This window comes from Caenorhabditis briggsae (genome assembly GCF_000004555.2).
Source record: "Caenorhabditis briggsae complete genome, chrIII, whole genome shotgun sequence".
NCBI classification, from domain to species: Eukaryota; Metazoa; Nematoda; class Chromadorea; order Rhabditida; family Rhabditidae; genus Caenorhabditis; species Caenorhabditis briggsae.
Window position 1 is genome coordinate 10,390,180 of NC_013490.2, and position 13,978 is coordinate 10,404,157.

At 37.9% G+C, this 13,978-nt stretch overlaps 3 protein-coding genes across 3 annotated transcripts; 1 reads left to right on the forward strand and 2 right to left on the reverse strand.

The window, feature by feature from the left end:
* Positions 1-1,216: 1,216 nt before the first annotated feature.
* Positions 1,217-7,863, forward strand: Cbr-pde-2 (the record flags this gene model as incomplete). Its single annotated transcript, XM_045244346.1, has 10 exons — positions 1,217-1,289; positions 1,605-1,609; positions 2,202-2,376; positions 2,757-2,950; positions 3,356-3,612; positions 3,697-3,938; positions 5,269-5,378; positions 5,855-6,879; positions 7,009-7,162; positions 7,219-7,863. 10 exons carry the CDS (start codon positions 1,217-1,219, stop codon positions 7,861-7,863), a joined length of 2,880 nt encoding a protein of 959 aa, XP_045093326.1.
* Positions 7,864-9,321: 1,458 nt separating this feature from the next.
* On the reverse strand, positions 9,322-10,599 carry CBG06846 (the record flags this gene model as incomplete). Its single annotated transcript, XM_045244347.1, has 3 exons — positions 9,322-9,389; positions 10,050-10,360; positions 10,406-10,599. 3 exons carry the CDS (start codon positions 10,597-10,599, stop codon positions 9,322-9,324), a joined length of 573 nt encoding a protein of 190 aa, XP_045093325.1.
* A 539-nt stretch (positions 10,600-11,138) lies between these two features.
* Positions 11,139-12,634, reverse strand: CBG26013 (the record flags this gene model as incomplete). Its single annotated transcript, XM_045244348.1, has 3 exons — positions 11,139-11,986; positions 12,145-12,526; positions 12,572-12,634. 3 exons carry the CDS (start codon positions 12,632-12,634, stop codon positions 11,139-11,141), a joined length of 1,293 nt encoding a protein of 430 aa, XP_045098583.1.
* Between the last annotated feature and the right edge of the window lie 1,344 nt (positions 12,635-13,978).

Here is a 13,978-nt window from a genome sequence, read left to right on the forward strand (position 1 = left end):
CGTCAGGCATCGGATAACACCGTACACCACCCATAAAAGTTGTTAGCATAATTGCATTTTTCATCTTTTTCAAAAATACAATTCTGTGCTCATTGCACCCCGCCCATTACGCCTACCTGCACACATAGAGAATGTGCTCTCGGTTCTTCTAAATTTAATTTGGCTTCTCTCTCTCTCTCTCTCTCTCTCTCTCTCTCTCTCTCTCTCCTAAACCTCTCGCTTTGATCACCTGCCATCTCCATTTGTGGTGGTTGTGTGGAGTAGTATGTTGTTGTCACTTCTTTTTTCTTTTCCTGACTTCTTTTTTATTTTCTTAACTTGTTTATATCGAACGAAAATTCTGGAGAAAAGCCTCTAGAAGTTTGGAATCTGAAATTCGGATTGCTCAGCACTAATCCTTCTAATAACATACTCTCCTGAGAACGGAAGAAACGAATAAGAAGAATAAGAAGAGGAAGAAGCGCTTCCTTCTTCTTCTTCTTCTTTTTCTTGTTCTTTTTCTGAGAGATGTCGCCGATCCAATTACTTTTTTCTCTCTGCGTCTCTCCTCAGCCTACACTATCTCATTCATGGGTTTTCGCGCACTTCCCTCTCCTTCTCTTCCTCTTTTTATTCTTCTCCTTCTTCCAATATATTTATTCCAAATGGATTTTCATTCATTTAAAATCCCTCGAATCCATACCTCCTATTATCTCTGACTATCTGCGTCTCTCACTCTCTCACCTCTCTCTTCTTAAAACGGGCGCTACCAGTCAGTCAAAAAAACGCAGAAAATATATAGAAGAAAACACTGAAAACGCCATTGGGGAATAAGAGCAGGCAGGCTTCCCCCACCAGTGCTTTCTGCTCCCGTTTTTTGTCATTTTATGTCAGGATTTTTGCTATTTTATCTTGTTATTCACTACTACGTCTTTCGACCTCTTTAAATCTAAAATTTGTATTCCAAGTATAAAATTTTTCAGAAGAGAGGAGCACCAGGAGCAGCAGTTTTATCATCCCGCAATAAAAAAACTCGAATAAAAAAGAATTCAAAATTTCAACAATCCTCGCCTCCCCAACTATCAAAATAGCCACGAAACGCCGTCGATCGTCAACGGGATTCCTTCCTGCTCCACCTCTACCACCGAATTCCACGTCATCTACTTGTACTGAATTCGTTTACTACTCATCCTCATCGTGTTCGTCGTCGCCGCGTCGTAAAAAAATCGCATGTTCTATGCTAGAATTGCGTCGAAACTCTTCTCCAACAACCATCAACAATACCATCACTCACTTAAATTCACACAAAGGTAAGTTGACATCGGGATACACAGAGGGACAGATATTGAGATTCGCTTAGTCATTATCTTTATTTTCATTAAATCCCATTTTCTCGTAATCTGGCTAGCTGAATATCCGAAAATCACGGAATCTCGGTTTTCTAGACTATCAAGAATTCTGATTTTGAGACTAAAAATCACAAAATCCAGTTTTGGAAATACGGAAAAGCTTATAAGGATTATTTTGAAATTTTTCGGATTTTGAAAATTATGAAAAAAAAACCAGTTTTTTCAGCTCATTTTTCACTGAAATCGCAATTTGACTGCTAGAAAAAGGGTTTTCAGAAAACGTAAAAATCACGATTTTCTGTCTAAAAATATTATTTTTGTCAGAAAAAGTCCCAGGAAATCGGCTGAAAATAAGCTAAAAATCGAAAAAAATTTAAAATTTTAGAGCTCGAAAACTTCGACGAAAAGTTCAAAAAAATCAGAAAAATTTGTCCAGAAATCAATAAATTTAAAAAAAATTATAATGAAAAAAACTTAAAATTGACTGAAATTTGAAAATATTTGTTTGATTTTCAGTTCATTTTTACTCTACTTTTCCGATTGGTTTATGAACTTTTGATCTCCTCTCTCTTTTCCTACTAGAGGAATATTATTCCCGAAAAACCGTTGGTGGTTTGGTTATATTGAAAAAATATTAAAATCCCGAAAATCGACCATCAATAATGGGGGTTTTTTCGCTTCCCCCTATTCATCAAACAGTTCAAAGACTAAATACGTGCCGAAGCCCCGGCCGAAACCGTTCCCAAATTTCCACTGTTTTTTCCCATAACATTTTTCCATTATTTTTTTCTGTGTCAAAAAAAAACCGAAATTCGCCGATTGTTTTCATTCAACTCCTCCCCCATTCGCTTTTAAAACACAGAAAATTTAGAGATGAGAGAATCTAGAGAAGCGAGAGAAATGACATGCATACATAAAAGAAGAAACAGCACAAAAAAACGTGTCACATTCAATTCTTCATTTCCAGGTGACGGCCTCCATCATCCTCATCACAATCATCACGAAGCCGCCAGTGGATCGACTTGCTGTGGAGGAGGAGGCATGACTGGTGAGCAAACAAATGTGCTCTATTTGGAATTTTTAGAATTTTCAAATTTTGGATTTTTATTCAGGGATGTTCGGAAAGGCGTCTTCTCGGAATTTCAAATTCTCGAAATTTCGGAATGATTTCGCTGCAAGGAAACTACCGTAGTCCAAAAAGATGAAATTCGGAAAAAAATCTTCAAAAATATCCCGGGAATTTTTCAAATTCCGTCAACCCTCATAATATTTCGAAATTCCGAAATTTTGAAAATCGGAATTTTCGACATTCCGAAAAAACCATTCCGAACACCTCTGAAGCAATCTCGCTCTGTTAAAGGAATCGTGAAAAAACAATCATTTTTCAAATTCGTGCATTTCTAGCTCCACAATCTTCAATTTTTTCAGTATTCACCGGCGCAAACGCAGCAAAATCACCGTCGGAACCATCGGCGAGTCCGACAGTATGGCGTAAAACATCGCATCCCCCACTGCATTTCAACAACAACGAAACCCGAAATCGAAATCTTCAAATGCAATTGAAGAATCGAGGAACCAAGGACGATTGGGGAGCATCACTCAGATACGATATCGAAGAGCCGGTACGTGACAGCTGCGTGACGACCTCATTTTGGGACACTGAAAACTTGTCATGACCTCAAGAGAAATCTCTCGAAAATGCCCCTTCAAAAGTCCATATCCTTTGAAAAATGACTCACTAAAAATGATCCCATTGATTTTTAAAATTTAAACATTAGAATCTTTGGGAAACCCTAAAATTTAATGTCTCTAGATTAACGAACATTCTCTTCTTCTTGTTTCACTCATCATTACAGCCATCATCTCATAAAACTCTCTTTATTGCCTTTATTCCACGTCATACGACATATTTTAGCTCCGCCTCTTTTTTGCCTCTTTTTTTGCGCTTTTTGTAGTCCTGACGCCCTCGTTCAAAAAAAAACCGAAGCTCCGCCCACTCTTCCGCTCCAAAAAAAAAAGGATTTCAGACATCCTCGTGTCTCCTTTCCGAACTTCTTCCTGACGTCCCAATTGTTCGAAAGCTGAGTCGACCGAGTGCTACGTTATCAAAAATGGAGGATTTCGACGACACGTGTTCGGTGACATCGACAGGATCCGATCGGACGGTGCTGTCTCCGATCGTCCCCATGTCGATTTTCGATAAATTTCTGTGCTTGACAGAGAACTTGAACGCGCTCATCAGTCATATTATAGCAGAAGCCAAGCAGAATACGGGGTCTGAAGAGTGAGTTTTTTTTGCTTTGTTGAAGAATGCGCGCTTTACTGAATAGTCACAGAGTCCAACAGAGCACAAGTGCATCCTTTTCAGCTACGCAGTCTTCCTCCACGACGAAGACCACCATCAGCTGGTGCTTTTCAACAATGAAACGATGCTAATGACTGGACGACGATATCCGAAACCATCTGGAATCGTGGGTCGTGTTCTGAAAACGATGCGAGCGATGAACATTCGTGACGTGGCGAGATGTCCTTTTTTCAATCCTGATATCGATGCGCAGTTTGGTGTGAAGCCAAAAGAGATGCTCGTTTTTCCATTGGTTGACAATACGAGTAAGAAATTTTTAATGAATTTGGACTTTAAAAAATACCGTATTCCCTCTAATAGAAGGGCGTCCAAACCGTCTACTTTGAGCTCAATCATCTCAATTTTTGTAAAAGATATCAAACTTTTTTCAACTGATAAAATATTGGTGATATCAGAATAATAAACAATTCATCAGTTGACAGATTCTTGATATCTTTTACAGGAATCGAGAAAGTTGAGCTCGAAGTTGACTTGAAAAAAATACGGTAGATCTGAATTCCCGATTTTCAGAAATTTTGAAAGTTCCCTTTAGTTTTTGATCCTATTTTCCAAAAACAATGAATGTGACTCCAATTTTTAGACCCAGACAGAGAAACACATATTTCATCCATTTCACACTCTGCGTCTCTCTCGTTCTCACACACACTCTCTCTCTCTCTTCCTCTTGATCCCACGACGATGACATAAATATCAGTATAATGGGAAAACAAATGACGAGACGGAAGGGAGAGAGTAGACAAACAAAACATAATGTCTTCCGGAAATTTTTTTTCGAAGGATTATGGGAATAATTTGGAAATGGGGTTCTAGAATTTTTTTTGTCTGATAAAAAACTATTTTGTCAGGGATTTTCGGAACATCCTTTTTGGAATTTTTCGGAACTTTTGAAAATTTCGAAATTCTGGAATATTCAGATTTTCAATTTTTCGAAATATCCCATCACGGAAATGCGAGAAATGTGCCCTTTCGTGAAGGCGAATTCCCAAAAATTAAAAATCAGGGTTTCCCGAAATTCGGAAATTTTAAAAAATAACGAAAATTCCGAGTCAAAATTATTTCGGGGTTCCCCATCAAAAATGCGCGAAAAATTGATGAAAAAGTGACCAAAAGATTTCAGAAACGCCAAAAAATTCAAAGTATTTCCGCTCGAGACCCAAAATGTTGAAATACCGTAGTCCAGAAAGCTCAAAAATTTCAAAATCAAAATGGGCTGAAATTCCATAATTTTGAAACTCGGAAAATTCCGAAAAAGGCGATTCCGAACATTCATGATATAAAATTCTAAACGATTCTACAATTTTCTCATGATTTTAGATCTTTTTGATTCTGAATCATGATCATTTCCTAATGACTCACTTCCATCTCTTTTTCTGTGTTCTAATGACGGAAAAAGAGAAAAAAGAAAAAGAAAAATCTCTTTCAACGAAACAGATTTTAAAAGAAAAACATCTGGAAAGAAAAAGAAAAGTGCAAATTTTTATCGAAAAATAAGAGATGGCAAGTACAAAAATTCGGTAAAGTGCAAGATACAGTAATCTAGGAATCTCAAATTCTCAAATTTTGTTTTTTTTCCAGTTGCCGTCATCGGAGTGATCGTCTTGTACAACAAGGAAGGCGGATTCACGCGTCACGACGAGAAGTACGTCAAACGATTCTCGCTGTTCGTCGCCAATGCCGTCGCGGGGGTATGTTTTTTTTCTTGAAAGTTATGCTACACTAATCCCAAAATACCATTTCAGATTACTGTAGGAACTGCTCTTTTTCCATTTTTGGAAACAGCTACAGTAATCCCGAAATTACCACTTAGGATTACTGTAGAATCAGAAGCCTTTTAAAAATGTATTTTTTCAAGGCTACAGTATTCCCAAAAGCACCTAAATTACTGTAGATACTGATATTTTTACTGTTAAAAACGGCTACAGTAAACCCAAAAGTAGTATCTGTGATTACTGTAGAACCAGGATATTTAAAAAGCTTTTTTTTTCAAAGCTACAGTAATCCCTCAAACGATCTGAGGGAAAACAAGATTAATCCTGGATTACTGTAGAAACTGATCTAGCGATCCTTTTTGAATTTCGTACTTTTGCCTTGTGCTCGCTACAAATACATATATTTGAGCAGCTGATTCTCTTGTTTCCGGCCAACAACGTATGTTTTATAGGCAATCCTGGCGAAACAAATCCAAGAAGTCGAGACGAGGATACACATGGTTGAGGAGTTCAAAGTACAGGGAGAGGATGTTGTGGTATGTTTTTTCAAAAAATTTGAGCTAAACATCTTCTATTACTTTCAGATAGAAGAAGTGGAAATCGGTCGGCTCGTGAACGATCCGCTGCGAGATTGGCGATATTTCAGTCAGAATTTCGCCGATTTCTCGTTTCCGCCACGTTCGGTTGGAGAGAATCACTTCCATAAAGCATCGATGATGTTCTTCGAAGATTTGGGATTCTCGATGCAATACAAAATCAACAAACGAAAACTCTCATTCTTGGTTCTCCGTGTCTCCGTTGGCTATCGTCCAGTTCCTTATCATAACTGGTCTCACGCCTTCGCTGTAACCCACTTCTGTTGGCTCCTTCTCCGAACTGAAGCTATCCGAAGTGCACTGAATGATATGGAACGGTTATCGCTTCTTATTGCATGCCTCTGTCACGATATTGATCATCGAGGGACAACGAATTCATTCCAAATGCAATCCCTCCAAAAGACACCGCTTTCAATTCTCTATAGCACTGAAGGAAGTGTTCTCGAGAGACATCATTACGCGCAGACCGTGAAACTGTTGCAACAAGAGGAATGTTCGATATTGGAGAATATTCCAGGACCAGACTTCCGAACGATAGTCAATACGATTCGAGATGTTATTCTGGCAACGGATATATCTGCTCATCTCAAAAAACAAGAACGGATTAAGACGATGATCGCTGAGGGATACAATCCAATGTCTTTTGATCATCGGTATCTTCTGATGTCTCTTGTCATGACTGCATCGGATCTTTCTGATCAGGCTAAGAACTTCCATAACGCCAAACTCATTGCTCAGAATATCTATTTGGAATTCTTTGCGCAAGGAGATTTGGAACTTCAATTGGGAGTCAAACCATTGGAAATGATGGATCGGTCGAATGCATATGTTCCGACGGTGCAGATTGATTTCTTATACAAAATTGGAGTTCCCGTGTTTCAGTGAGTTGTTATGTTTTTCAATTTTTAAGAAGGCTACGGTGATCCCAAGAGTAACACTAGATCTGAAGAGAAAACAGTTAATATGGGATCCCAAGGATTGTGGACATTCGAAACTACTGAATTTTTCAGACTTCTGGCCAACGTGGTTCCTGAAGGCCGAACGACAGCCGAGGCAATCGAGGCGAATCATCTGTGTTGGATGGCACTAGACGATGAAGTTCGAGATGACAAAGCATTTGGAAATGATTTGAATTATCTCAAAGACGATGTTTTAGAGCGAAGAGTAAGTCCTAAAAACAAAAAAAAGTTTGAAATTCTCTATCAAATTTTGATTTTCAGATCTACGACAAAGTGCGAAAACAGGATGCACGTGCCGCAGAAATCGCTTCAAAACGATTCGAGCCAGTGTACGCGAATGGAAGTGTCGTCCCACAAACCCAGGATATCCTGGACCATCGATTCGATGGATACGATAAACCGTACCAAGTGCCAGTTCCTGCTCATTGCCCGATTCGACAACTTCAACAAATTCGAACAATGCAGAAGCATAAGGCGATGTGTATCGTGAAATATCGAAAATTGGCAGAAGAGGCGGCTCAGGCGAAATTAGAGCAAGAGAATCGAGGCGACACTCACGATTATCACAACGACTATCACAATGAATACCATCCAGATCAGGATAAAAAGCAAGAAAGTGAAAATAACGAATACTATCAGGAAGACGATATGAGGGACATTCCATCGAAGCAGGAGTCGTTCCAGAATGCGTCCGCTGAAAACGTGGCACTTCTGAAGCCATCTGATAACCCAACCAATGGACAATGCTGTAGTGACAGTGTCTCCCCATCTCGACGAACTTCTCGAACACCACGTCGTCTTTGGAGACGTGCTCGTGCTCTCATCTCCTCAATGTCATCATCGTGTGCCTCTTGTTCGCCACTCCCGTCACGTCGTCAAGTCAGCGAGGATTCTGAATCCGGATGACTGAATCTACAGTAACCCCCTATAATCCATCCACCCATATCATATTTGCGAAAACCCATCTCAAGCTATTACAGTAGTTTGTCTCCTTCTCATGTAATTTTCATGTAGTAATTCCTCGATTTTCTTCATGTCTCTTGTTTCAAATTGGTTGATCCAAAACATATATGTATACATATAACGGAATTTCATTCTTATCTTTTTCTTTTCTCCCATGTCTGTACTATTTTACAAATCCCGATCCCTCTAAATTATAGCACGCAGATACACACAAAAAACACACTTGAATATGGGTAACCAATTTCTCCGAATTCCCCGTCCTCTCCTCATTTGAATGAAAAACATCGCCCCCGACAATTTGAGAAAAGCATCGATGCCCCCCGCCCCCTTTTTCACTGATTTCACTGATTTATCTGTACCGTTATTATCCACTCATTTTTACTTTCCGCTCACATTCCTTTTTCCCGAAAACAATACATCCAAAGACCCCCCAAAACACAACGATGATCAACGATTGATTCTATATATTTTTCTGTATTTGCTCTGTATCCATTTCTTCTCTTTTTTCTTTATTGAAAGAAAAGTATAAATGCTCTTTAAACTAAAAATACCTATCAGTTTTGAACGCAAATTGATTTGAAAAAAAAGGAGACCCGCACTGGGGTCCCAGGAAGCGGGTCAGAAAGCGCGACCCAGTAAATTCCGCAAAAATTATGAATTCGCTGCCGAAATTCGTTGACTGATAGTGAGGATCAAAGATTTAAGCGATGAGCGAAAAAGCGCGCGTTGCAACCCTGTGATTTTGAAGAAATAGATCATGATCTAGATCAAACCCGCGTTCATTTTAAAATTATTAAATTTCTTCTGGCCTACGAGTTTGCTGGGGCGCCTTTTTTTGACCCGCTTTCTGGGGACCCCAAGTGAGACCGTACGAATCGAGAGAAACCCAAAAGCGGGAGAAACGAAATACGCAACTGCTTATTGTCGAATTAAAAACTGAAACCTGAAAAGTTTCGCGGGCGGCGTTCGTGTTGATTTACGAGGCTCCACCCCAAAGTCGGTATACTGTAATGAAAAATTTTTATCTGTGAATTCGGCGATTTTCTCGACCGAATTCAGATTTATTGCTATGAAAATGATCGCTAACAGACCCTAATTTCTAGACTCCATTTTGTATCGCAAAACCGAGCTTAATTGCGAAAGTGGCTAGAACGAGGCGAAAGTCTGAAATATTACGGTTTTGCCGCACTTTTTCGTAGATCAAAAAAAGCGACGATTTTCAAATTCTCAGGTGTCAGTTTTTTAAAACTCGACATAACCGTATCCAAAAAATTGTAATTTTTTATGTCAAAGAATTATAAAAGCTTTCTTATTCAACAATTAACAAATTCACTTGAACAAAAACCAACTAAATTTCGAACAGATAACAAGAAAATGAGTTAACTAAGTGCCGGCAACTCCTCAGGATCCAACTGTTCTCTTCGACAGTGTGGACATGATTGATGGATTTGGAGCCAATTCGAAGCACACTAAAAAAATAATTTCAGGCAATTACTCTTTGACAACACCACTCTTTGACTACACCTGCTCTTTGACTCCACATTCTCTTTGACTACAATGTCTCTTTGACTACATTTATCTCTTTTACTACACTTGTCTCTTTGACTACACTTTATCGTTTTATAGTTCTTTTTGACTGAATTTTTTTGGAATTTCTGGTTTTTTGTCTTATAAAGAATATAGGCTTAGGCTGAAACACCTGTTTACCGGCAAACCGTTTCAGCCTAACTAAGCCTTTGATTTGGACAAAAACTAATAAAATTTTGGAAATTTCAGCGAAAAAGTGATAGTTTCGCTGATTTTCTCGAATTCCAGTACTTTTTTTCACTTTGATGTTTTTTGTAATTGTCAGTTTTTTGTTTAAAATTATAGGCTTAGGCTTAAATTCTTCTCATTTTCTGTAAGAATACCCACAAAAACTGCTGAAAATTTCAAATTTTCAAAAAGTGTAGTTAAAGAGACTTTGTAGTCAAAGAGACAAGTGTAGTCAAAGAGAAAAGTGTAGTCAAAGAGGCTATGTAGTCAAAGAGAATGTGGAGTCAAAGAGTAGTGTAGTCAAAGAGTAATTGCCATAATTTCATTTTAGAAAGTGATGTCAAACCCCACTTTTTGATGTGTGGTCTTTTTACAATGATCACATTTCAACGTCTTCTCATCAGAATTCATTTCGATGAAGCAAATGAAACGTTCGGAATCACTGATATCTTCCAATTCCTTCTTCTTTTCATTATCACATTCAATCCAGTATTCGTTCATAAATCGATCAGAAAATGATGGTGGTTTTAGAAGTGGAGAATAGAGACTACAATCTCTTGTTTCCTTCATTTCCTGAATATTCAAATCCACTAATTGTGTGTAATTTTGGAATATCGCTTCGTATTGTTGATATTCGTACAGTGTTAATTCCCGAATTTCCAATCGATTCGGCATTGTGATCAATCTGAAATTAGTCAATAATTTATAGGAAATGAGACGAAAGACTCACTTATCAGTCATTGTTCTTGCTAGCTTTAGTTGTTCTTTATTTTGAAATCGATCCTTAATATTTCGAAGACGTTGAAGAGTGATTCTAAACTGTCGTGTTTCTTCGCTATCCGCGGAATTTAAAAATCGATCACAGATATTTCTGATAGTCGAAAACTGTGATTGCATTCGTTTCTGTGGATTTCGACAATTCATTATTCAATCTAACGATTTCCGTCTCTTTTTCAGAAATTCTAGATATTGAGTCTTCCACTTCTAACTCCAATTGCTCAATGACTGTTTCCTTCCCTTTCAGCATCTTCTCCTGATCCTCTGATTGCTTTTTCAGCCTACTCAATTCCGATTTCATCTTGTTCATCTCAGAATCTTTCAACTTCATCTGCTTTTCTACGACTTCTACCTTCCGGGATTTTTCATCTAATGAACACATCAGTTTCTTCTTTTCTTCCTCCATCCTCTTCATATCCGAATCTCTTTTTTTCTTTATATCTTTCAACCTCAAAGATATATCCTTTTTTTTCTTTCTTCATTTCATCTGCCGCCCGCCTGAAACTCTTCAATCTTTTGACTTCAAGTTCTAGACTTTTGAGATCATTCTCCAATTCATCTACTTTCTTCGTTAATTTCACATTTTTTTCGGTGATATTTTCAATTGTCTCATCTTTTCTTTTTATAACATCTTTTAGATCATCGAGCATCTTAGTCAACTCTTCCCGTTCAAGATTGATTCCCATCTACTGGTTGTCACCTTTACTTTCTCTCCGAACCGTGTTCTCAATCAACTTCAACTGAAGTCGTTTTATTTCAGTCAATTCTTTCTCCATTTCATCTACTCTTCTGGCCTTTTCCTTCGGTCTTTCCACTTCTTTTTTCAACGCCTTCACATACTCACTTTCCAGATCATCTTTCTCTTTCATAGCAAAAACAACTTCTTCTTCTTTTCGGAACTTATCGATGGTATTAGGATTATCATCGACCTTTAATGTTTTATCATCGTCCTCTGCCATGATAATCGGTTCTTCTTTAATCAGCTCATCCTTTTCTTCCAGCTCAACAATTTCTTGTTCTTCTTTTTGGAACTCATTGATGGTTTTAAGATCTTCATCCACATTCAATTTTGGTTGCTCATCCTCTGTCATAACCCCCTTTGTTTCAGTCTTATCCAGTAAAAAAAATACGTTTGGAGCGTTTCCAAACTCTCGCTCTTTGTCATAGGGAGTAGGCATAAGAGTCATGGGTCCGTGGGTGATTGTAGCAAGATTATCAATATTGGTTCTTGTGATCGTTAACTTTGATTCTGGATATTCTTGGCTGTGTAGAAATGAGGCTCCAAACAATTCATCCGCCGGGGGATGTTCTTCACTTGTCTCTCTGATAAGTCCTGCAACATTCGTGGACGGCTTCTTAACTTTATTCGGTTTCGATTGTTCTTTCCGTTTTCGAAGCTTCTCGGCCCTTTCCTCAACATCTTCCGATGGGCTTAAGAAGCATGTTCTTCTCTGTTTGTAGTAAAATTCGCACGCAAGTTTGTTTCGAGAAAAATACAATTGTTTAGCCCAGCAATGGATGCTTGAACGCTTTTCTGTAAGTTATTTGTTTCGAGAACTAAAATTTTTCCAGGTCGAATTTGAATAGCAGCCTCTAATACAGTGTCACCCAGATCACTTCAAAACGATAGAGTACCATGGCTATCTAATAGAGTTTTTACAGTATTTCCACTTACCAAAAGAGAAGCGCTACCGTTTCTCGCTTCAGCCGGCATTTTTTTCAGAATCAATCGGAGAATCACATTCGCCAAGTCCACATATTCATTGCCAAAAAATTGTTCAGTCCATCCAATTAGTAACAAAACTCGTGTCAACCATGCAGGAATCACTGCTGTCGCCCAATCGGGAGAAACCTCATTCGAGAAACGAACAGATGAATGATAGTTTGAAAGTCCATAAAAGTACATTGCTTGTTGATATACATGATAATACAACGATTGGAAATTAGGTGTTATATCGATAACTATAGATGTTCTGCCATCTAAACAGGTGCCTCTCGAACCCAAAGTCCAGTAACATTGATTTTCGAGCCATTCAATAGTTTTGTCAATGCAGGTGATGGGAACCAGTCCTCCCTGAAATTAGGAATTTCGATGAAATAGAATAGAAATAAATTTTACCTCAGGAGTATTCACATATTGTCTCATCACTTCAATAATCGTGGAAAATAGAGAAAATTGCATGGGAAGAGTCTAATAGCCATGCTCCGTGTGGAGAAAAACGCATCTCAGTTGCTTTACCATATTCTAACATATCTTCTTTTGACATTTCATAAATCGGATCCGAAACTATCTGAAAATCAATTTCATTCGAAAAAAAACCTATTTAATTTTTTTGATTACAGTGATAAGTCCCTTCTTGATTTTGAATTCTTCCAGAACTGAATTTAATGTTTCCATATTAATTGAGTAGTGAACATAATCTCTCATACATTCCTGACGATATTTTTGAAGCAAATCTGAAATTAGAAAATATTAAATTTTATTTTATAAATGATCTTCTAACCAGTGTGTGCTATCGGTACGGTTTCGGTGAATTTACCGGTAATTTTACCGGTAACGTACCGGTAATTTACCGGTAAAATACCGGTAAATTTTCGTTAGTTTCCAAATTTACCGGTAGGTTACCGGTAAATTTCGGTAAATTTTTACCGGTAAATTACCAATAAAATTACCAAAAAAGCAGTTACCGGTAAGTGACAATCGGTAGTCACACACTGCTTCTAACCATTGAATTCTTCAATTCTTGCGTTTTGTTGTTTCAGAATAATAGGAATGATTTCTAGAACTTCTTCAGTGAAAACTCTTCTTCTTTCAGACGGCCTTTCTAATGCGATCCACACTTCTCGAATATAGATTCGTTTATTCTCTCGTTTATTCTGAAAATTAGCGAAGTTTTAGAACTTTTTTGAAACTCCAAAACTTTCCACAAAATCAGTGAGGCTCTTCAAAAGCGGCTTCAATTCTACCACACTCATGCTCGAATCTTCATCTTTATCTTCTGATAACTTCAACGTTTCGCGAATCCATCTGTCATCAGATTCGTCCAAAACGAAAAAATTGATAGAACGCTTTTCCAAAAAGTCGACAAGTTATTTTTCTTTAAAATAGTCGACAAGTTCTGTTTCTTTAAAACTCCGAGTAGATATCGGCATTGTAAAACCCTGGAATTAGAGCATATTGCAACAAAAAGGGCAGGAAGTTGGAGACAAATCGAAGTTCAAAAATTGGACAAATGGAAAATTACAAAACTCAAAGGAGCATTGATGAAAACTGTCTGTCGGGCTTCGCCACGAATACAGTAACTTCGTATTTCACAAGATTGTCGATTTCCAAAATTTCGCATTTTCTCTGATGATAACCTTCTTCAAACTGGGAAGAACACAAGAATTTCTGAAAACTTCAGTAACAATTGTCTAAAATGATCTTTCATTCACAAGGGAACCATGTTTAGCCTTCATCTCAGAATTTTTTCTAAATTTGCTCATTTATAGTTTCAAATACGGGCTTTCTCGTGGTGTATTCGGT